The following is a 24,020-nucleotide window of genomic DNA, read 5'->3' as shown; positions in this document are numbered from 1 at the left end:
CCCCCCCCCATCCTTGTCTTTGTTTTCTTCACTGTCTCTTTCCTCCCATTTCCATCATGATCAAGTTGTTTGCATTTCCTTTCTAATTGGTGGTTTTAACCTTTGTTCTACTCTACTGCTTGACTCCATTAAACTGACTCATTTTGGGCTCTTGTCTCTTCAGGCATCATAGTTTGCAAAGGGGCACTGCAATTGATTACTGTAGTAAATCACTCTTTACAGAAAATAGTAACTCCTAGAGAAACACAGCAGATCTCAGTCTTAATTCAAAAGTAAAACATGTATATATTAACAAAGTTAAAGAATAAGAAATATCAGCAACTTAATTTCTTCCCTTTACTAATATTAGAATATTAACTTAAGTTCCCTCATAAGTACACAATGTAAAGTGTTAGGATTTTAAGATACTCGGTGAAAGTACATTTATAAGCATGTGTGGGTTAAGCATATTATACTTGGGTCATCATTTTGCATCGAGTGTTAGCTGTATTACAAATTGGTGTTTTTTAGCCTGAGAACATCTAAAAAGTGATGTTTTTTTGTTTTTGTTTTGTTAATGTTTATTTTTGAGAGAGAGACAGCATGAGCGGGGGAGGGGCAGAGAGAGGGAGACACAGAATCTGAAGCAGGCTCCAGGCTCTGAGCTGTCAGCACAGAGCCCAGTGCAGGGCTTGAACTCACGAACCGCGAGATCATGACCTGAGCTGAAGTCAGATGCTTAACTGACTGAGCCACCCAGGTGCCCCTGATGTTTTTTGTTTCTTAGAATTGTTCACTAGAGTCTGCTAGTTGTGGCTTTTGGGGATGTCGCTCTGATGAGTTCACTACTGAAAAATAACAATCATGTACAAGTCACAGTTATATGTAAACTTTGTATCGTAAAGTGGGATATCTTTGCTGTTGAATTAAATTTGAAATGCCTACTGTTTGCTAAGTAAGTTAATTAAATCTTTGTGATTCAGGCAGAAAAACAAGTAGAAACTGAGGAGGCGGGAGTAGTGACAACAGCAGCAGCATCTGTTAATCTGAAAGTGAGTCCTAAAAGAGGGCGACCTGCAGGTAGGATTATTAATGTTTAAATCTCTGGCTTGTGATTAATATTTCAAACCATTACAGCGTTGTACCTCAGATACCTTCGAATAGGTGGATAGGTAATTGGTTATGGATAATATATACATTTCAAAGGAGATAAACATGGTTTCTGCTTTATGGTAAAGTAGTTAGATTTAAAATAATTGCTTGGGACTGTTTTCATTTTCTGTTTTACCTAAATGTCTCCTAATAGCTGCAAATGAGGCTGTGGTGAGATGAAATTCCATGAATGATGGATCTATTTTACCTCTCACTGTAGAAAGCATAAGCTTCACTGTAGTTTGGAAGGATATGTCTCTAATAGTAAGGCAAAGTAAAACAAAGAAAATTAACAAAATGGAGCCCATTTTTTTCTACTCCATAATAGGATTCTTTGAAAAGGGAAAATCCATAATACCCAGAAAAATCCTGAGATTTGTTTCCATAATTTTTATTTTGGAATCTAATATTTTAATGGATCAAATTAGTGGTGTTAGAAAATTCAGTGAATTATACAGATTTTCAGAGATGTAAATGTACCATATATATATACAGTATTGTAATATGTATATGGAGATTGACTATAAGTGGTATTGTTATAAAGTTGAATTTTGTGATATTCCTGTTAAAACAATGAGGGATGTTCTTTGAAGTCCTCTCAGACATACTAAGGACAGATTGAAAATTACTGTTGATTGACCCTTTTAAATATTCTGTTGTTGCTCATTTGAATCATTGGGGGATATTATCTTTAAAACTTAATAAATAAGATAGTATCTGTAATAAACCACTAACCAATATTCTTATAGTACATACCATTTGTAATCTTTGTATGTGAGAATTGCATCTTAAAAGGAAAAGTGGGTAGTTACTGACTTTGTTTTTCCTTGTGAATGTTAGCTACAGAAGTCAAGATTCCGAAACCAAGAGGCAGACCCAAAATGGTAAAACAGCCCTGCCCTTCAGAGAGTGACATGTGAGTTTATTTTTAATGTAGGATATTTGCTGTTACTTTTTAGTAATTCTAAAAATTATGGGAAAAAACTATTGAAAAGTTTTTCATTGTGTAAAAAGTAAAAATTGATGGGGAATCCAGAAAAATCTGATGTGATTATCCTTTCATTAAAGACATTTTCTTGGTATATCAAGGTTATAAAGATACTTAGATAATACAGGGTAAATCTATAAAAGAGAAGTTAGGCAATATAGTTTTTTTAAGCAAACTATTTTTTAAAGTTTATTTTGAAAGAGAGACACACGGGGTGGGGGGGGGGCACAGAAAGAATTTAAAGCAGACTGTGCATTGTCAGCATAGAGCCGAATGTAGGGCTTGAACTCATGAACCGTGAGATCACGACCTGAGCTGAGACCAAGAGCTGGATGCTTAACCAACTGAGCCACCCAGGTGCCCCAAGGAATTTTTAGACAAAGTATTTTTGGAGCAATTTCCACAAATCTTTTCTAGTTCCTTTAGAATAACTTTTAAAAATATTACTAAGGGGCTCCTTAGTAATGGCTGGCTCAGTCAGTAGAGCATGTGACCCTTGATCTCCAGGTCATGAGTTCAGGCTCCACGTTGGGTATAGAGATTACTTGAAAAAAAAAAAAAGAAAAAAGAAAAAAAAAAAAACCCTACTAAAATTACTTTTGCAATGTGAATTTAAAGTATTTTGATATGCTAACTACTTAGTTATCAACAAAAAAAATTTTTTTTCTTGCCACCTTTCTTTTCTGCATATGGGTATTATTATATGACTTTTCTGGGTGGAAACTTCACGAGAGAGAGTATATATTTAGACAAAGGGCAAAAGTCTTTTTTAGCTCTTATGTTTAAAGATTTTATAGAGAAGGCTCAAGCGTGTTGGTCATTTAAGAGAGGCTTTTACAGTGTTTTATATGAAACATTTTTATAGGACATTTTAGTTACAGAACATGGAAGTTTGTACTTTTTGATTAAAATGTGTTTAAAGAGTTTTACTGCCAAGCTAGCTATTAAACTATCCTCAAAAATACTGGCACAATATTACAACGTGGTTTTAACTGCTGTAGTGAAGAAATTAGGTACATGCAGATGAGTTTTTCTTTTTAAACATGCCAAATCTTATTCATTCCCTTCCTAATCTAATCGTGGCATTAGGTATAAAGTCTAGGATTTCATAATTGATACAAGGTCTTGATCTGGAGACTTAGGAACTGAAAACACAAGGTATCTGCTCCCCTCTCCCTTTTATCACACACCTAGATCTGGGATAGGGAACCATAATAAATAAATACGCCTGTTTGGAAAGGAGAAGATTAAGAGGCATAGAGTAGTCATTGTTCCCTAGGAAATCTAGAATTCTGGGAAAATAGTGTGAGATCTCCTGATGTTAGGTATAAGGAAGGTTCCCTTGATTAGGTCCCAGTTTTTCCCTGAGAGTCTCTTGCCAGACCATATCTCTCCATGGCTTTTAGCTAATCCTGTGACAGTTTACTTTTTCAGTATCGTCCTTAGATGTGTCTGAAAAGGTCATTGGAAAATATTACCTTCATCAGCTGGGTAGGATTCCGTCTGCTTTCAGGCTGTAGGGAGTTGGAGGGACCCAAGGTTCCTTTTTAGATCTTCATTAATTTCTCTTGATGCAGGCTGTACTACATTTGCTAATAATACTTTATTGTGAGTGTGTGTGTTTTATTTGAGCCAGCTTCATGCCTAGTGGTCTTTTATTTATTTATTTATTTTAGGGAGAGCGAAGGGGACAGAGGATCTGAAGTGGGCTCCTCTCTGATACCAGAGAGCCCAATGCAGGGCTTGAACTCACGAACTGTGAGATGACCTGAGCCAAAGTTGGCCACTTAATCAACTGAGCCATGCAGGTGGTCTTTTTATAGGACTTTCTCAATCCTTTTTCTCAATCCTTTTCTCAATTTTTTTTGCTTAAAAAATTGTATTCCCACTGCCCCCCTGCCCCCACATGCTTATCTTATTATACTTAATTTGCACTCACTTTGAGTTTACAGATTTTCCTGAGAACCCCTTGGTCTCTTTCCTAGAAACTATTTGTTCATCTGAAGGACCACGGTAGCCCAATTTAAATACTTAAGGAGAGGCTGGCAGCTCATACCCTTGATTGGATCTTTGACCCTAGTCTTTTTCTGAATTTGAAATTTTTACAAGATGGAGGTGACTTTAAACACCGAAATGCGTGGAATTTTTAGGTTTTCCTTTTGTCATTTTGTTATTTTTTTAAACTCCTTTCTTGAAGTACCCTATCAAATCTATCCTGGTAACAACCAACTTAAGATGCTAGCATTCGGTCTTGAAAACTTGTCACTCAAAGCCACACATTCACTGAATTTTCTTTCACGTTATCACAAATGACAGTTTTACCTATTGTATAATAATATATTAGGATTTTCAATTTCTCAGCCCCAGAGTCAGTGTCACATTGTGTTACATAAATTTCTGTATCCATGAGCTTTTTGCAAAGGCAATTTATGGACAGCCTCACATAGTGGTAACTTAATGACACTTCACATTATGTGTAGGCTGGGTATCGGTTATAGCTATTCTCAGCTGTGTATCTGAGCACAAACTCAGTGTGGAGTGCAGTTAAACTATGTAAGCTTTTCTTATACTTTTGCTCTCCCATCATGAGAACAGAATGTATGTGTTAGTGGTAGCTTTTTTGCCGTGAGTCCTGAAATGACAGTGGTATAGAACCCAGAAGAGCTGAAACCATCTTATAATTCTCATGTAAAGTAAGAAATATTTGTTATAAGCGACTGAGATAATTGGGGTTGTATTTGCAGTAGTTTTTGCTTACGTTAACAAGTTTTTTTTAACTATTTACAAATAGTTTCCTACTGTGCCTTGACCTAGTAAAAAGGGAAATTGTTGCTATGGAGAAGAGTTTTTCATGAAAGGCGGTATGGAGGACCATTCGGAAAATACTTGTTTATAGCAAGCTCTGAAGGTTAATTTTGTGGCAATCTGCTTTGATACTGTTCAAAAACCCTTGAAATAATAATCCCATCTCTTATGACCTTATTGTACACTTCTTAATCTGTTTTAAAAAAAAAGCTGAATGGTATTCCACTGTATGTATCACTCTTAAGATATAAAGTTTGTATAAACTTAAAATTTTAAATGATTTTACTCGCATGCCTTTTCTTCCATCGGTTAGAAATTGATGAGGAAACCCATATGACATTTGAAAATAAGCATAGCCAATAATGGTTGTTAATAAGACAAATTTCTAAAGAGGTTAAAAAGTGAATTTTTTCTCTTCCAGTTTAATAATCTCCTAAGAGTTCAAGGAAGCAGTGTCTGATAGGTGGTCAGTGGATTTGGAACTGAGATATTGGACCAATTATATGATCTGAAGTCTCTTCCACCTCTCAGGCCCATTGATATAATTGTGTAATTTTTGAAAATCTCACTGAAATTCCTAGAACAGTAAAAAAGATCAATCTTAATTTTATTTTTTTATTTTTAAAAGTTTATTTTGAGAGCAAGTGAGCATGGGCAGGGAAAGGGCAGAGAGAAGGGGAGGGAGAGAATCTCTAGCAGGCTCTGTGCTGACAGCACAGAGTCCGACGTGGGGCTTGATCTCACAAACTGAGAGATCATGACCTGAGCCCAAATCAAGAGTTGGACACTTAATCAATTGAGCCACCCAGGTGCCCCCCCAAAAATATTTTTTAAACAGCTGTTAAAACTTGTAATTTTTTTATGGGGTTGCTTTCATCGAATGTATATACCATAGAAGTAATTATGTGGTTAGCACTGGCATCATTTTTTTTTTTTTTAATGTTATCTATGTTTGAGAAAAAGAGACCATGAACAGGGGAGGGGGGCAGAGAGAGAGAGGGAGACACAGAACTCGAAGTGGGCTCCAGGCTCCGTGCTGTCAGTGCAGAGCCCAACACGGGGCTCAAACTCAAACCGGGAAATCATGACCTGAGCTGAAGTCAGATGCTCAACCAACTGAGCCACCCAAGGGCCCCTGCACTGGCATCCTTTGATTCTGCTAGAGCCTAACACCGTATCATAAATACTAAATACTCATATTTATTTCTGCTGTATTAATTAGCATAGATGTCATCCAATGATAATGTTACGCTTACTGGACAGTTTTGGTAGTTTTGACTTAGTTTTAATGAGGTCTGTAAATCCACTGATGATGGGAATGCTTATTGCTAGTGAATTTAGCACCGTTAGACATTATGCTTAGTGGCCATATATTTTACCATTATGTGTGTAATTTGGGAGCCTTGTACCTTGCGGAGTATTTCTTTGAATTCTAAAATGGCCATATTTGATAATAACCAGTTCACTTCTACAATTGTACTTTTCCCAGTCTACTCTTTTTAAAACCTGTTACTCTTAAAATGATGTAGAAGATCTGGCTCTTTCACCCATCTAATACACTGCCGTGGCCCCACAGTGAAGAGTAGTATCTTGGCACAGAAGGTCATACTCCGTATTCTTTTTTTCAGTGAATGAGTAACATGACAAAAAACTGGGAAAACAAAGGGAAAATCACTTTATTACCTTAATGCCACTATGATTTTTGTGTCTTCTAATTTATATGAAAAGGATGTTCTTTTCTTTCTATTACTGGATGGTAAAGATAATCATATTTTACTGGAAGATATGTTAAATTTGTCTAAGTAAATGATTGCTCATTTTTAGCCAAAATACTTCTTTGATTGGGAGAGTATGGCTAAAAGACAATGAATAATGATACCTAAAAATTCATTTTCCATTGCTGTATTTTCAAAAATAGGGTAACTGAAGAAGACAAAAGTAAGAAAAAGGGGCAAGAAGAAAAACAACCTAAAAAGCAGCTTAAAAAGGATGAAGAGGGCCAGAAAGAAGAAGATAAGCCAAGAAAAGAGCCAGACAAAAAAGAGGGGAAGAAAGAAGTTGAATCCAAAAGAAAAAATTCAGCTAAAACAGGGGTTACATCAACCTCTGATTCTGAAGAGGAAGGGGATGATCAAGAAAGTGAAAAGGTACTATCAAGTAAAATACTTATTCTATTTTTGGTTTCCTGTGTAGTTCTTTTTCTCTCGTAAGCTTTCAGTATCTGTGAAAGTATGAATGTGATTAAAAGTAAAACTGAATTTCCCTGCCTTTCTGAGTAAACTTGAATTAGCTGTGTTAAAAACCATACTTGAAACTTTATTATAATTCTAAGTTTATCTCACCTTTCACAATTATGATACGGAAATCAAATGTTTACTCCAGTAACCCACCTATCTAGAAAAGGTAGAAAAGTAGAAATTAAGCTAGATGAGCTGCGACGAGAGAAGACCTAAAAGAGATGCATTTATACGTGGATTTTTATTATTTCCTACAGTGAAATTCTTAACTACTCTTCAGGCCTATTTAGTGTACGTTTTATCAGTGGTATTTGAATGCCACAGTTGTTTAGGAATAAGTACCGTATGTAGCCTTGGAGATCTACAGACCTGGTTTGTGTGAATCTTTTTTTTCTTTTTCTTTTTTTTTTTTTTTTCTTCCTGATTTCCAAATACTTGAGAAGCCAGGCAATGTACCTGTCAGTAAACAGTACTGAAATCAGAACCATAGTGTGGAGGCCAACAGCCTGACATACTTTGAGCCAAAGGCCATCGCTTAGTATATTACAGCAGTGCAGGAAATAGATTTTAATTCCCCGAATCAGCAAGGGAAAGTTCAGTTTAGACAGCAACATGTATAATTCTGAGATTTTTAAAAATCAGTCATTTAAGTATTTGTCCCTTAAGAAAACCAGTTGCTTTTTTTTCCTCCCAAGATTGTAATCATAGTCACTGACTTGGTAGTTAACTAAATTCATCCTAATCCTCAAAACAGAAGAGAAAAGGTGGAAGAAACTTTCAGACTGCTCATAGAAGGAATATGTTGAAAGGCCAACATGAGAAAGAAGCAGCAGATAGAAAACGCAAGCAAGAGGAACAGATGGAAACGGAGCAGTAAGTATTTTTTTATTCTAAATTTTGATTTTTTAAGCTAGCATGAAATTTTTAAACGATAGAATCTCATTTTTCAGACTTTGATGAAGCCTTTAAGAGAAGTGACTTCTCCCCTGTGTTAGAAAACAGTCTTCAATATATGATGATAATCATGTTTCAGGCTTCATTCTTTGCTGAGTAAGAGGAGGAAATTCAGAGGTAATCACTTGTGAATATTTTTAATTTAAACTGAAAGTGCAGATAGGATTTAACTGTTAGTGGCTTTGCTGAAAATGTCCTCATCCTCTACTGTTTACTTGTTTAGTATTAAATACAGAAAGTGGTGATAATATGTTGGTGGAGGAAGAAGGAAACATCCTTGTCATGCCACCAGCAGACCTCTTTCCAAAAGAACAGCAACAATAAGAGGAGCACAGCTGGAAACCCGAGAAGCCAGTAAAAGTAAATCTAGAGGCTGACAGGGTTTGAGTTGGAGGTGTGCGATACAAAAGCTCCAAGCTGACTTAAGTTTTGATACTTGGAGACAATACGCACTTACCGTGGGGAATTTCTTTCCCCTTTAATTTTATTCTATAACATAATTTTATTAGGAGGAAAATAGCACTGGTGATGATTACACTCCACGTGCTTATTACATTTGTTTTCCTAGTTATCTTTAGACTGTCACTTCTGAGTTTTCTTTGAAAAGCATTTTGTTGCGAAGCGTCTTGCATTATTCTGACTAAACTTGGTTTCTTGTTAATGGAAGTGATTTTAAAAACATGCTGTAGGTCACTAAGACACATTTAACGATAAGTAATGAATTCTTTAATTAATTTGTACTTTCTCTTTATAAGATAGAGTTGTGAGCCAAAGTCTCTTCACAAGTATAGCGTTTGACTATCTGCTTTCTTAGTTGTTTGGAGGATAATACATAAGCAGTTTCAGCTGCTTGAGTGGAGTGACATCAAAGATCTAAAGCTCAGAAATGTTACTCCCTCTAGTCTGTTAGACTTGACCGTTTCTGTAAATATGTTAAAGTTACTTTTTATTGCCTATCCTTTTCTATCCTTTCACTGAAGAGTTGTTGGACTGTTTGTTACTTTTGACTTTATTGTGCTCCCCAAACTAAGATAGAAAATTAGTCGTTGCTTAGTAAATCTAGCCCGGCCCTTCTTCAGTATCTCAAAGTTATCTTTATGTGTTTCAGTTTCTTTTTGAATGTCCTCCGAATGTAACTTTCTCAAATTCTAATATTTGTGTTTTCTTTCCTTCTCCTGTTATTACAAAACTTTGTACTTGGACAGTTTTGCTCTGTAAAGCATTTCAGATGCAGCTTGTGTGAAATGCATTATGCAAAATAAAGTTTATTGTATTGTATTCCCAGCCAAACAACATGTAATCTACAGTAATAAAAAATATATCTCATTTTGGGCTCAAAGCATTAATCCAGTTACTGAAAAGAGAATACAAGTGGAGCAAACAAGAGATGAAGATCTCGAGACAGACTCATTGGACTGAATTCCCCCCTCCCCCCCCTTGATGGAAGAATGTTGCAGATTCTAAATTGAGGACTTCATTAATGGCATTACTGTGTTATGATTGTTAAAAAAAAAAAAAAAAAAAAATCCTGTAAGGTACACACTACATACTAAGGTCGGCCATCATTCCTGTTAAGTTTTTTTTTGTTTTGTTTTGTTTTGTTTTGTTTTTTCCAAGCTTAAGGTGAAGCTTTGTGTTTGAAAGTTAGAAGATGGTGGTTGTACATTATTTCATTTAGAAAATATAAAAATTCATTTTGTTTTGAAGCTAGGTGTTAAACTGGAATAGCTCTTATACCCCAGAGAATGGGGGCAGTTGTGCCCTTCCCTTGACATTCCTTTGTTGTTTAATTCTTTAGAATCTTAATAATTGTTTTTTTAATCCTGAGAGATTAAACAGTAGACTTGTTAAGAAAACAAAAATGAAACTGTAACCAAAATTTTAAAATAAAGTCTTTTTTAAAAAAACCTGATTTTTAGATATTGTTTTGTTCTTGTCTATTTCAATTGGTTTACAATAGGGCCCGAACTCAAAGCCAAGACACTAGAAATTAGGAATTGTTTTAAAGGGTTATTTACAGTAAAATGGTACTTTTTCTTTTGTATAATGGTATGTAAATGTCAGTGAATGTCATTTAAGTTTGATGTATTGGCCAAACCCCCGTTTTAATACTATTGTCTTTGAACAGTCTGTTTAACCTTGAAACTTAACAACTCCTTCAACTGTCTGCCCTCTTGGAGATGTGGGAAAAGTTAGTCTGTTTTGACATACTACTTTTAAAAATAATTATGTAGATTTCATGAAATGTTTATAAGCATTCTTTTCCCACTATGGTATGTTTGTCCACTGACCCTGAAATTGGGTCTTTAAGCAACACACTATTTACTATTGGAAAAAAGTTTCACCATGACTAGCATCAAAATTATTTGTGATGCCACTGAAACACTAGATTTTAGCATGTTCGTTTTTACATGTATTTTTTGTTTATAGTTAATGCTGTGGCATTCTAAAGTTGTATGCATTACAAGTCAATTCCTTGTGATCTAGGCTCTTTTCTAGCTTAAAAATTTTTTTAGCTTTTACATAAGGGATTGTGGGCATTTGCTAATCAGTCACAAAGTTCCAACGTTTTGAAATATTTGTGTTAACATTTGATAGGCAGAATAAAGATGAAGGAAAGAAGCCAGAAGTTAAGAAAGTGGAGAAGAAGCGAGGTTAGTTATTTCCCTTCCTAAGATGTATAAAAATTATACATAGAAAGGAAGTTATATATTTAATTTTTCATGTGTAGGTTTTTAAATCATTTCGTAAGAGTTCTCAAATCCCCTATAATTGTGCTTTTTCAGATCCCTAACGGATTCTATAGTCCTTGTATTTTAAGTATAATCAGGTGAACTTGCTAATAAGGAGTCATGCTTGCGGTTTTATTGCTCATTATTTGATGATCATGTTTTTGTAACATTGCCAAAAGTTAGATGTTTTCCCATTTTTGACAGATCTCATTGTTTCAGATAGAGTTTCTCTATTTGGTTAAATGTGTAAGGTGAAACAGCTGTCTAAGGATTGGCATAAAGGGGTTAATTACTGGATGCAGACCGCTTATTTTAGACACCTATGCAGCTAGAAGGTGATTTTTTTTTTCTTTAAATGATGAACGCTGCTTTCCTAAATATTAAAATGTGCCAAATAACTTCTTAGTGATCTGGGCAGATTACTAAGAACGTTTTTAAAAATTCACCAGGTCTTGTCACTGTGCTTTGCTTAGTAGATTTATACAGAAATACGGGTTTTGGAAAAACTATTCACTGTGTTTCACATTTCAATTTATAGAAACATCAATGGATTCTCGACTTCAGAGGATACATGCTGAAATTAAAAATTCACTCAAAATTGATAATCTTGTAAGTGTTTCATACCTCACTTAAAAATATAGTACTGCCTTTATAGCTTCATGTTCTCTCATGATGTTATAAGTATGGATAATTTAAGAAGTGGGACTATTATGGCTATTTTGTATTGCCTTGTTTGAGATTTTTAAAGTAATCTTTAGGAATAGATTATCCAGGCTGTGGTAATTAACAGTTATGACGTTACTGTTTTGTCATGAAGGACGTGAACAGATGTATTGAGGCCTTGGATGAACTTGCGTCACTTCAGGTCACGATGCAACAAGCTCAGAAACACACAGAGATGATCACCACGCTGAAAAAAGTGAGTGATCGTGAATCGTGCAGATTTTAAAAATTTTCTCATTACCACTTGGTTAAGAAACAAGGTTTTAAAAATCAGTGAAGAAAAACAATTGTGAGTGTACATTTTGTTTTCTCAGATACGGCGATTCAAAGTTAGCCAGATTATCATGGAAAAGTCCACAATGTTGTATAACAAGTTTAAGAATATGTTTTTGGTTGGTGAAGGAGATTCTGTGATCACACAAGTGCTGAATAAATCTCTTGCCGAACAAAGACAGCATGAGGAAGCAAATAAAACCAAAGATCAAGGGAAGAAAGGGCCAAACAAAAAGCTAGAAAAGGAACAAACAGGTATGTGATAATAAGTTGTTTGCTGCTGGGACTGCTTTTTCAAAATGGCTTTGATATGTAATTTCATTAATATCTTCTCTGCATTAAATGATGAAGAGGTCTCATAAAGCACTTAGAAAAAGAGAAGCTAAGGGTAAACACTTGGGTTTTTCTTTTTCATTCAGTTTAAATCATTTTCATCAAGCTTAATGTAGTAGTAAATACTAGTGTTTAGTAATAATACCATGAGCAGTTACTATTCTCTTTTCACTTCAATTAGGAAAAATTTCTGACCCCACAGTAGACAAGAAAGGAAGTTCCAGGTCCCCATCACCTAGCTTCTGCGATTATTGCCCTGTTTTACTCTCATCAGGCTTCTCTGTGACCTCCCTGAAGATAATTTGGGAGCCAATTCCAGATACGCAATTTCCACCACAGATATTTTAGGGTACCTCTGTGACAGACTCCTAGAACCACAGTATTATTATCATTTCCCCCAATTCCATGTTATTAAATGTCTTAGGAGCTGCTTAATGTAGAAAATATTCAAAAGGAGTTGGATTGTTTTTACTCATTAGGGAATGATGATTCAGGTCTCCTTAGAGATTTGTTAGAAAGTGCCCTCATCATTTAATTAGTAATAGGACATAAAATCGTGTCAATTAGTAAATAGTACATTTGACACTTTTTGTTCTAAAATACGAATGAGAGGGGCGCCTGGTTGGCACAGTCAGTTGGGCGACGGACTTCCCTCAGGTCAGGATCTCACAGTTCGTGGGTTCGAGCCCCCCATCGGGCTCTGTGCTGACAGCTCAGAGCCTGGAGCCTGTTTTGGATTCTGTGTCTCCCTCTCTCTCTGTCCCTCCCAGCCCACGTACTGTCTGTCTCCTTCAAAAATAAACACTAAAAAAAATTTTTTTAATAAAATACCAATGAGAAATACAAAATTTTTTACTGTGATTCACATTTTTATAAGAAATAGAGTAATCAGATGAAAAATGCTCTTTCTGGGGTGCTTGGGTGGCTCAGTCAGTTAAGCATCCAACTCTTGATTTTAGTTCAGGTCACGATCTCACCATTCCTGAGACTGAACCTTGTGCCAGGCTCTGTGCTGACGGTGCAGAGCCAGCTTGGGATTCTCTCTCTGCCCCTCTCCTGCTTGTGCTTTTGCTCTGGCTCTCTCTCAAAATAAAGAACTTAAAAAAGAAAAAAAAAAATCCCCGTTCTTGTACGGATAGGTATATAGAGTAACCCTGCTTCTTACTGTGCCTCAGTTATACCCAAAAGATTACAGTGTGGTTTCAGATGAGGTACATTAAGTACTAGAGACCTCAGGGCCAGGTTTTATTTTTTATTTTGACTCTTTAGAGGATATCTTAAAAGCATTAGAAGCTCTAACGGTTTTTCCTTTGGAACCCTTCTAAAGGTTCAAAGACTCTGAATGGAGGATCCGATGCTCCAGACAGTAACCAAGCACAGCACAATGGAGACAGCAGTGAAGAAAGCAAAGACAAGCATGAGGCCAGCAGTAAGAAAAAGTGAGGACAGGTTTTAATGGGTCATAATGTAGATTTTTAATTCTTAAGTCACATTGCTGTTCCAAGGTTATTTGTAGAAGAATTCTATTTTGATCACTCAGTTCCTGAATTCAGGAAGCAAGACGGAAATCAAAAAGGCAAAAACAAAAAAATACAATTTACAGTTAATTTGCCTGTATTCAAAGGATTAGAGCTAGATGGTAGGATTCCAGTTTAAATAACTATTCTTTGGATTTCTTTCACTGATGCAGCTCTAATAGTGACTTACATTTATACTTTCTTGAATTGTGACAGGATAATACAAAAATTAGACTAAAATCACAGGCTGTTCTCTGCTGCACCCACTCTAAATAACTAGTTAACTGAACTGGGGTTCTCCAAGTCTTGGCTTTGTTCTACACATTTGAAGGGCTTGGAATCAGGCATCCCTTCTAATTCTGAAAGTCAGGGAAATCTTGTCATCTGTGGCTTGTCACCCCTTCTCTTTATTAAGGTTTATAATGTGTTGGTATCACAGATCTAACCTTTTCATGTTTTTCAAAGAGAATTCATTTTAAAGCTGGAAATGATGGAAAGGGCCTGGGCCATGATGCTTCCCTGAGTTATTTTGTGTTTGATCCCAGTATTACTTTAGGAAGAAGACACAACATGGTCAAATAAAATTTTGAACAAAAGGAAGTCAAGATTATTATTTCTTTAATCTTTTGGTGGCCTTAAAAACATAGTGCACAGATTTAATGTGTTTTTCCCCCTCCCCCTGAAGGAAAAGAGCCCCTAATCCCAGTTGACACACCTTTCTTTCCTTTCTTTAGGCCATCCAATGAAGAGAGAGAGACTGAAATATCTCTGAAGGATTCTACACTAGATAATTAGGTTGACATACCTGGAATATAAAGAACATTTGAGAAGTTTGTAATGGTTTTCATTTGAAATATTTAGAATGCTGAAAATTTTAAATTTTTATAAGCATAGGTTTTGATGTTGAAAACTTGTTTGGAGGGAGAAAAATCCCTTTATATTTGTTTAAAAGTAATTAAACATTATTGCTAATTGTACTTGTGCAGTATTAACAGCTACATTATTCACCAAGTGTGAGGGAAAACTCATTTAGGAAATGTTAAACTGCTTTTCCAGACATTGGTTGTAGCATAATTTCCATTAGTGTGTGTATGTTAACGTGTAATTGATAGTAGAAAAAAGTTACATTTTTAAAACTGCTACTTGTATAAACCTTTCCTCTTTCCCAAATACTGTGGGTTTTGTGCATAGTTTTTACAAATATTGGATTTACCAGAGTTGTCTTTTCACTGTTTGTGGGTTTTGTAGGAGTTATGCATTTTTATGGTAGATAAAATGTTACTTCTATACAAGTACTCACTTCTTTTATCAAAAGTTAATTTTAATCTCACAGTCTACATTGTGCTACATTATTATCCTGCTGCTTTGTAACAATTTGTGGTCTGTATGCCTTTTTGTATGACAACTAGATACCCAACTGACGTTGAACTGACAATTCTACGAGGTACAAAACTCATGTTAACTTTCGAAGGTAATTTAGGTTTTATGGCTGGGAATTCAGTGAAGTCACATGACTTCCCTGCAGAAAGGAGAATAGGTATATATAGGAATGAATCTGGCTTTAGGGTTCTACCATCTAAGATCCTTTACAGGCACTAGTAGCTGAAACTAAAAGTAAATGATAAAAGTTTATTTTTGAGAACTGTCTCAAGTTTCTGAATTTTTAAAAAGTCACACTCATTTAAGGAAGTCACTAAGTATTTTTTTAATTGGAAAAAAAATCCATGATTCTTACGCAGTAAATAGTAAATACTATATAAGAAAACTAACCTATTTGAAAACAAGGCTATATCAGAAGGGGATTATTATTTAGAGATCCTGCATGTGACAGAATTGTAAGGAGTTAGAAATACATGTTGCTCTGAGGCAGTAAGACAAAGTAAAGGAGTATTTCGATGGTCTGTATATTCATATATATGGACTTAAGTCAGGGTAAGCCAACGTTAACAAAACTTAAGGGTAATTTAGCAGATAGAATTTCTAAGATATTTTGAATATTAGGTCAGTTGGTGGTTTTCAGTAGCTAAGACACTTCTCATGTTTCAAAACTATGAATATGGGGAAAAGGCTTAATACTAATACCAGTGTTTGCATGTGACATGCATTGTATGTTTTTGACCTCTCAGGTAATTGCTTTCATCTATAGATGAAAAGTGTGAATTATTTCAACAATTGGAGTTTTGCTTTTTGAGAGGTCTTACAATGGAACCAGGACCCACTGTTTTGAGGGAACTATTGATATTACACTATATCTGGTCCTTAATACAACTTAAATTTGAACAGATTTATTCTAGTTAAGCCATAAGTGTCAACATTGTAAACTTGTTTTGATTAAAGGATTTTTCTATCAAACTCTACTAGTAAATTCTTTGCTACTTAAAAATGTTTTTGGAATTCTGGATTTGCTTCTAGCGGAGTTAATTTCTTAACTTGGTATATAGATTGTGTTGCCTGGGGAGACAGGGTAACAACTAAATCTATAGGAAGCTAAAAATGTTATTTTTTGTTCACCCTCCCTTTTCTTCTGTGACCCAGCAGATTGATAACAGTTTTACTGAGAAACCACAGAATATTCAACTTCAGGAGATCTATATATAATAGCTTTCTGATAACTTATGTCTGCGTGTTTGGGCTGGCCTTGCTCTAAACCATTGACTTACATAGTGTTAAACGTAACTGGCCTTCTGTTTTTGGTTTGTCATAGGCTGATTCACAGGTAACTACCACTGTGAGAACTCCTAAAAAGTCATCAATACCAATAACTTTCAGGAGCATTTTCTCAATTTAAATTGTGTATTTGGTCAAAACTCCAGTGCTGAACAAGTTAAGTCACCAATTTAAATGAGATAGCTAACAAAAGTGGGGAAATTTTTTTCCTTTTGGTAGGTATAAACCACCTACTTCATGTTTTTTCAACCACTGGATAACATTTAAAAGAGTGGGTGTCTGGGTGGCTCAGTCGGTTGGGCATCTGACTTAAGCTCAGGTCATGATCTCACAGTTTGTGAGTTTGAGCTCCATGTGGGCTCTGTGCTGATAGCTTGGAGCCTGCTTTGGATTATGTCTCCCTCAAAAATCAGTGTTAAAGTTTTCTGGAAAAAGAGAGTACGTTGTGGCCCTATAGAACGAATTGTCTAAAGTTTTCTTAGCTGCTTTGGAGAAATTTCACAGGTACCATCTGAATTGGAGAAACAATGTATAAACAACTTGACTATCTTAAGCCTTCTGCTGTTTTATCCTGTAATTTCAAACAGTAGGAAGATATTTTACCCGCTTTTGGCTGATAACACTGATTATAGTGTACCCACACACACTTACCTGGTTGAAGAGGTCAGGTCAAGATGAGGTCTGCCAACTAATCCTACATAAGAGCAAAGGCTTTTACAAGGCTGTGAGGGCTTCACTAACACCTTATTTTGTCCCACTGGTCAGAGAAAGGATGATCTATTGGAAATAGCAAACCCATAATTACAAACCTTAAGAAATGAACCGCTACGTAGGTAGAAATGTTTTTATCTTTAATTTAGTTCTCTAACCTTAGAGATGATAAAGATATTGTGACTGGATTGGGAGAAGGATAATTTTACCAGGGGTTGAAAGAAATAAACCAATTTTGCTTTTCTAAATACTGATTTTTGCACACACTCATCTATTATATCAAAATCTTATTCTAACTACAGAGGATACTGATTAAATAAAGTTCATTACAGTATTTTCATATTTGCTTTGCATCAGGTAAAATACGTTAATTTAAGTCATGTTTAACGCTGATTTTTACAGCTATAAAATCCCTCACTCAAGACCTCTTTTAGGACTATTTCAAAGTTAGAAGTTCTTTTGACTTGAATTTGGTGGGACACCTGTGTATCCAACAATACACTGGCAAATTCTGGGAGTAACAAGGTTAGCCTTTCTTCCTCTAGATTTCACAAGGAAATGATAAAAAGATATCAGAGCCTTTGTAATTTTGATGGGAAAGTTTAACCTTAAGAGCCAGCGGGACAATATTAATGATAAAATAATTTTACTAGCAGTAATATTTTAACTGACAGTCTTCTTCGTCCACTAAAATGAATTGATGGGCACCACATGTGGATTAATGCTTCCACTGGGACAATGCACTTTTTGGAATTTTCTGTTTTGAGACTAGGAAAGGAAAATGAATAGAAGTAAACAGACTCTTGCATACTAGTGCAAGAACTATAAGGAATGCAGTTTAAAAATAAAGGACGCAGAAATTCATTTTTACCCCTGGAACTTCTAGGAATTGGTTAAATCAATAGGTTTGTAGCAGAATTTTCAATCTGTTGAATTTATTAGCATCATTGGAAACATGAAAGTAAACATTTAGGCAGCAACTGAAGCCAGGCAAGGGCGGGAGGGATCTCTTAGTTCTTTATACTGATCCTCTGGTGGTGTACTCACTGAATGAGTGAAAGAGACGGTCACTACACATACCAGAAACAGGTGCGTGTCCTCTGTACAGCAATGGACTTAATTGGGTATGTGGTACTTAAGTCCACAAAACATTTCACTGCCAATCTTTTAAACATACAGGCTTAAAGGATTCATCAGTTTTGACTTGTATGGTAAATGTCTGCTCCTAACCATCCAGGGAATGTGGAACTCAATTGACTTTAAATGAATAACCTAGAAGAAAGAGAGCAGAATTTATGACACGTTTAAAAGGAACAATTTTACAGCATTCTTAGAAGTCTTAAACTTTCCACCAAAAGTTTCCAGAAAACATTTCAATATAGACAACTAGATAACTACAATTTTCTCTAATGACCTAGATCTTGGAATTCATCAAAGGTGTCCTCTGGACCAGAATGAAAGAGAAGAAGTAGGATTATCCGAGTGAGGGGGCCAGAAAAATGAAAGAGCTGGACCACAAAACCTCTGGTCCAACTGATTCTGATAGAATATTGGGTATTATTGCCCAAGAATGAGTGATCCTAGCAATCCACAGGATCTTGACTTCCCATGTCCCACCCATGTCCCAGTGGTCATAGTACATAAAATCCTCTATTCTTAAGATTTTATTTTTAAGTAACCTCTATACCCAACGTGGGGCTTGAACTTCTAACCTGAGATCAGGAGTTGCATGCTGTACCAGCTGAGCCAGCCAGGTGCCTCAAAATCTATTTTCTTAACATTAAACTGAAGAAATTCTTGCCCAAGAAATCAATCTTCAATTTAAAGGTTACTTTTGTGAAGGTAGGAATATATACTCGGGATCCTTTCACATTCATTATTCATGCAGTGAGTCTCACTAAAATGTTTAGTGTGCCTACTAGTTTCTAACAAAACACTATAAACGAACCCACTGTGAGAACAGATTACACAATAGCTATTCTTAATGCTGTTATTTGTCAAATCTACTTTTATTCTTGTTCCTCATTTTTATTACAGATAATTGAATGATGTTTACCTTGGAAGCCTCACGGTACAAGGTGTAGCTCTGCACAAGGTGTAGCTCTCGCACTCTTCAAAGAATTTTCAAAATACTCCCACCACTTGATGTATCATTAACTGAATTTTTCTAATTACAGATTAGCAAAAACCACTCTGGACACAGAATGAATAGACAAGCCACAGACTGGGCAAAAATCAGAACACTTGAATCTGACAAAGGATTTGTATTCAAAATATATGAAGTACTCCTACAACTTAGATAAACACACTTAATGGGCAGAGGCACTAAATAATAACCATATTTTAGAATAAATACTAAAGTATTTCTAAACACAAGTTACTTTGTAAGAAAACCTGTGATCTGAACTTGTGCAGGGGGGTGGGTAACTGGCTGATTGTTTCGGGTGGATCCTGTTCCTCAGTGACATGTTTTGGAAATAAAGTAACCATCCACAGGGTAGTTACTTCACAAGGGTGTACTTTTGTTATTAATTAAAGGTTCCAGGATCAACATAAGGATAAGCAAGGAATTCTCCCAGTTTGTTGCCTTCTGAATCATAGTGGAGCATCCGAAAGCAAACATCACAAAAGAAACATGGGTCCTCTGGTGCAAAACTGTCATTGTTCGTCACCCATCTGTAATTAAAAAAAAAAAGAAAGAAAGATGTACATCATTACAATGGACTTTCTTTAACATGCTGTAAGTTATAACTCGTGGTAATGTGTAAATATAACATTCCCACTATTGCCTTATCATTCTATCTTAACAATACTTTATAATCCTTTATATTATTTTGTGTATGTACGTATGTGTATATGTGTGTGTATGTAGATAGATAAATACAGATGTATATTATTACCAATACTCTGCAAGGCAAAAGGGCAACTTAACAGAAACCCTGTAGAATGCTGTTTCTCTGAAAGACTTCTTAAAGGTAAGTAGAGAAAACTACAAATTCGTATGTGAATGTGTCATACACTTTAGCCACGGCTCACTTATCCTCCAAGTAACTTAAAATTTACACCATTTTGGAAAACCCACAATATATTAGATGCTACAGACCTGATAAACTTTTGTGTAAACCAGTAAATTAGTACTGGTTAATTTGCAAACTCCAGCTGTTTTACCTAGAATTCAGGTTAAAATGTTACAGTGTGTATACAAATGGGAATATGGGTAATATTCAACTGATACTTTGTTTTCCGGCCTGAAATGTTACTGGTCACAGTGAGATGAAAAGACTTTTTCAGTCTATTTGAATTCTGCATCTCCTGGTATGTTTTTACATTCCCTGATTGCCAGTTTGGTAACCGATTTATCTCATGTTTTCTTATTGATCATTTAGAAAAGCATATTTCGGTGGGGGCAGGGAGCCCAAAAGAAATCTACGATACGCAGCTACTCTCTTTTCTTCTGAATGCTTCTATCCAACTATGATCCACAGTTAAAAAGCAAACTAAATGAAGTACCACAGAGTAAAAATTTTACGAAACCGTATTTTAACCTCATTATATACGTGAGACGCTGTGTTATTTTTTCATGGAGGAGAAGCTGTGGATGAAGCTTCTTTTGTAAATTTCAGATACAAGACACAGCGTGGCTCCCTGATGACACAGAATTGATTCATCCAAAGTCTGACCCACCCCTGGACTTTCATTACATATAATTTGTTTCCTTGCTGTTTAAAAATGTTGTAACCTACTTTGCAGCACTTAACCTACCAGATAAAACCATTTCTATTTATACCTCCAAAGTAGAAGTCCCTAGATTCAAATTCAAAATAGGAAAAATTGAAATACTAGAAACGGAAAGTACTTGACTACTGAAAACCAGGAATTCTCAAATAATTATGAACTTACCTGGCTGTGTACATTTTACAAACAAAACATTTTCTGGTCCATAACCAATGCTTCTTGATAAGAAGGGGATAAAGGGTCCTATCCAAGCAGTCATCACGATGCACAAGCCTTGTGTACATGAGAAGTAAATGAAGATATTAAAATGCAAATTGGTGTGATCTGTAAAGAATTAAACGTATCTGTACCTCAACATTAACATAGTGGGTATATTTTTCATTTTTTTTTTCCTAAAAGATTTAGGTATAAACTCATTTCACTAGGTCTGACCAAACTGTGTTCCACAAAAACATTCTCTGAAAGATCATTTTGGATTAAACAATGTTTTCTTTCCTGTGAAACTTCCCAAAGCTCTTTATGGGGATATGCTTGAACTAAGAGGGAGCATATCTTAAAGGTATTCCATCAGAAAGCCCCTGCTTTACTCAATACCTTTTTATGAAACATAGTTTGGGCAACTGTTTTACCCATTTGGTTCTGTGGTACATGGCTCTGTTTACTGTCCTCTTTATTAAAATCTAAATCTGACTCCTGGTATAATGTGAGATGACAGGACTTCAGTTTTAGGTGTCAGAATTGGGGCGCCTGGGTGGCGCAGTCGGTTGAGCGTCCGACTTCAGCCAGGTCACGATCTCGCAGTCCGTGAGTTCGAGCCCTGCGTCGGGCTCTGGGCTGATGGCTCAGAGCCTGGAGCCTGTTTCCGATTCTGTGTCTCCCTCTCTCTCTGCCCCTCCCCCGTTCATGCTTTGTCTCTCTCTGTCCCAAAAATAAATAAACGTTAGGTGTCAGAATTAAGTAAACTGAAAACGGAAGGCACTCTCAACTACGCCATTGATCGGATGACTGGGTTTGAATAAGTCCCTGAACCATGCTGGACCTCAGATTCTCCACCCCAAAAATGAAGGGACTGCACAAGAGTATTCTGAATGTCCCTGACAATTCTAAAATGTAATGATTTTCTTTTAGTAAGAAAGGGTAGCAATATATCAACTTTACCATCAGGAAATGGTTAATACACTTGTAACCATTTACCAAGTCTTAGACTTTAATCCACCTAGAAGGTAAAAATGATTTGTAGCCTAAAACTACACTTAGAAGTTCCTTAAAAGGGGCACCTGGCTGGCTCCGTCGGCAGAGCAAATGGCTCTTGGCCTCGGGTGTGTGGGTTCAGGCCCCATGTTGGGTGTAGGGATTACTTAAAAATACAACCTTGGGGGACCTGGGGGACTTAGTCTGTCGTGCATCCAAATTTGGTTATCAGCTCAGTTCCTGATCTCGCAGTTATTGAGCTTGAGCCCCGCATCGGGCTCCACGTTGGGCACGGAGCCTGCTTGGGATTCTCTCTCCCTCTGCTTCTATCCTTCTCCCCTGCTTGTGCTCACTTGCTCTCAAAATAAATTTAAAGAGAGAAAAGATTCTCCTTCTGCCCCTCTCACCTACTTGTGCACATGTTCTCTCTCTCTAAAATAAAAAATAAAATCTTTTAAAAGACAGTTGTTAAAAAACTTTAAATCTTAAAAAAATTTTTTTTTAACTCCTTAGAAAAGTCCCATGCTGTAAATGCTTAGTAAGTGTCAACTGTTTCCCCAAGCTGCCTCGAGTGTAAGGACTGATAATGCTGTTCAGTAAGAAATGTAAAATGGGGGCCTGGGCGGCTCAGTCGGCTAAGCGTCTGATTCCCGATTTCAGCTCAAGTCATGATCTTGCAGTCAATGGGTTCGAGCCCTGCATCAGCTCCGCACTGACAGTGTAGGGCCTGCTTGGAGTTCTCTCTCTCCCTCTCTGCCCTTCCCTGCTTGTGCTCTCTCTCAAAATAAATAAACTTAAAAGCACCCATAAAACTAAAACCATAAAAAACTGGATTGTCTCCCATCTTATGCTAATTCTCAGGCACATTCCCCTTCATTTGAGTGACAGCTTCTGTAAAATTTAACACATTATCAAAGAAACGTACATCATTTCAAGGCCTATAAAGCTGAGGGTTATGAGCTCCCCTGACTCTGGCTTCAGCAATTCTTTTTCCCTCAGGGCAACTGTTTTCGCATTCTTAACGGCTTCTTTTAAATTTAGGTCCTCGAGGGGCGCCTGGGTGGCGCAGTCGGTTAAGCATCCGACTTCAGCCAGGTCACGATCTCGCGGTCCGTGAGTTCGAGCCCCGCGTCAGGCTATGGGCTGATGGCTCAGAGCCTGGAGCCTGTTTCCGATTCTGTGTCTCCCTCTCTCTCTGCCCCTCCCCCGTTCATGCTTTGTCTCTCTCTGTCCCAAAAATAAATAAACGTTGAAAAAAAAATTAAAAAAAATAAAATAAATAAATAAATAAATAAATTTAGGTCCTCGACGTTCCTCTACGGAACCAGACTAATTCTGGTAAAATATTGCATGTTCACATGCTGCCAAACTAATACTTACACCTACACCACACAACTGACCGTAGGCGCCTTTTATCAAGCCACACGTGGCTTTCTAGCTGCTAATTCCCTCATGTTTGCATTTGCTTAATGAGGTTTCGATGCACCTGTCGCTAATTCAGTTCTGTATTTCCTGACAGAAGGACAGACGTGCTCTCCACGTGTGCTGTGCGTTAGCGGGAGGTCTGGCACTTCTAGACGTCCTTCCCGAGCTCTCGGCCGCGCCCCAGTCTTGGGACTAAGCTGCTCGGGAGCTCGGCTACGCGGCCATCGTGCTGGCATTTCCCTTTCCCCGCTCCGAGAGTCCTCCTCATGTCTCCCCCTATTCCAAGGTTTACTCTTTGTGTGAAGTACTTCCTCTGGGAGCTTCCTGAGAATGAGTGCATGGGAGGTCAGATACTCGGAGAGACCGGTCCCTAAGACCCAAGAGAAGTGGACACAGGGATTTGTCCGGGCATCGGTTCCGACCACTGGTATAATAAAAAGCACAGGTAGATCAGTGCTTCGCATAAAACATAAAAACAGTCCCTCGGAACCAAAGCAGGGAGAGAGCAGGGCTTGTTCCTATATGTTGATCCTTCATACACTGCGATTCCGAAATAAGGAGATGAATAGCCTTATTCATGAGAGATGCCAGCTACACA

The 24,020-nt window shown here is 36.7% G+C and overlaps 2 protein-coding genes across 10 annotated transcripts in view; one reads left to right on the top strand and one right to left on the bottom strand.

The window, feature by feature from the left end:
- PSIP1 (PC4 and SFRS1 interacting protein 1) overlaps window positions 1-16,045 on the top strand; it is a 39,599-nt gene extending 23,554 nt beyond the window's left edge. The window contains exons 7-16 of one of the 5 annotated variants that reach the window (XM_045469668.1): window positions 963-1,059; window positions 1,972-2,047; window positions 6,843-7,071; window positions 7,916-8,034; window positions 10,714-10,769; window positions 11,386-11,456; window positions 11,665-11,766; window positions 11,885-12,098; window positions 13,504-13,615; window positions 14,428-16,045. In XM_045469668.1, the coding sequence (XP_045325624.1) occupies window positions 963-1,059; window positions 1,972-2,047; window positions 6,843-7,071; window positions 7,916-8,034; window positions 10,714-10,769; window positions 11,386-11,456; window positions 11,665-11,766; window positions 11,885-12,098; window positions 13,504-13,615; window positions 14,428-14,488 (1,137 nt within the window). In that variant the 3' untranslated portion in view covers window positions 14,489-16,045. Of the gene's footprint in view, window positions 1-962; window positions 1,060-1,971; window positions 2,048-6,842; window positions 7,072-7,915; window positions 8,035-8,111; window positions 10,028-10,713; window positions 10,770-11,385; window positions 11,457-11,664; window positions 11,767-11,884; window positions 12,099-13,503; window positions 13,616-14,427 lie in introns of those variants that run through there. The other 4 variants (XM_045469669.1, XM_045469670.1, XM_045469671.1 and 1 more) reach the window with 4 other exon arrangements.
- Window positions 16,046-17,986: 1,941 nt separating this feature from the next.
- SNAPC3 (small nuclear RNA activating complex polypeptide 3) overlaps window positions 17,987-24,020 on the bottom strand; it is a 45,904-nt gene continuing 39,870 nt past the window's right edge. For 4 of the 5 annotated variants that reach the window (XM_045469674.1, XM_045469675.1, XM_045469673.1 and 1 more), the window contains 2 exons: window positions 20,972-21,079; window positions 17,987-19,747 (listed from right to left, as the gene is read on the bottom strand). In XM_045469674.1, the coding sequence (XP_045325630.1) occupies window positions 19,600-19,747; window positions 20,972-21,079 (256 nt within the window). In that variant the 3' untranslated portion in view covers window positions 17,987-19,599. The remainder of the gene's footprint in view (window positions 19,748-20,971; window positions 21,080-24,020) is intronic. The other variant, XR_006710393.1, reaches the window with a different exon arrangement.

Source organism: Leopardus geoffroyi, chromosome D4, assembly GCF_018350155.1.
Source record: "Leopardus geoffroyi isolate Oge1 chromosome D4, O.geoffroyi_Oge1_pat1.0, whole genome shotgun sequence".
In the NCBI taxonomy this organism is placed as follows: domain Eukaryota; kingdom Metazoa; phylum Chordata; class Mammalia; order Carnivora; family Felidae; genus Leopardus; species Leopardus geoffroyi.
This window is presented reverse-complemented; position numbering and strand designations above follow the sequence as displayed.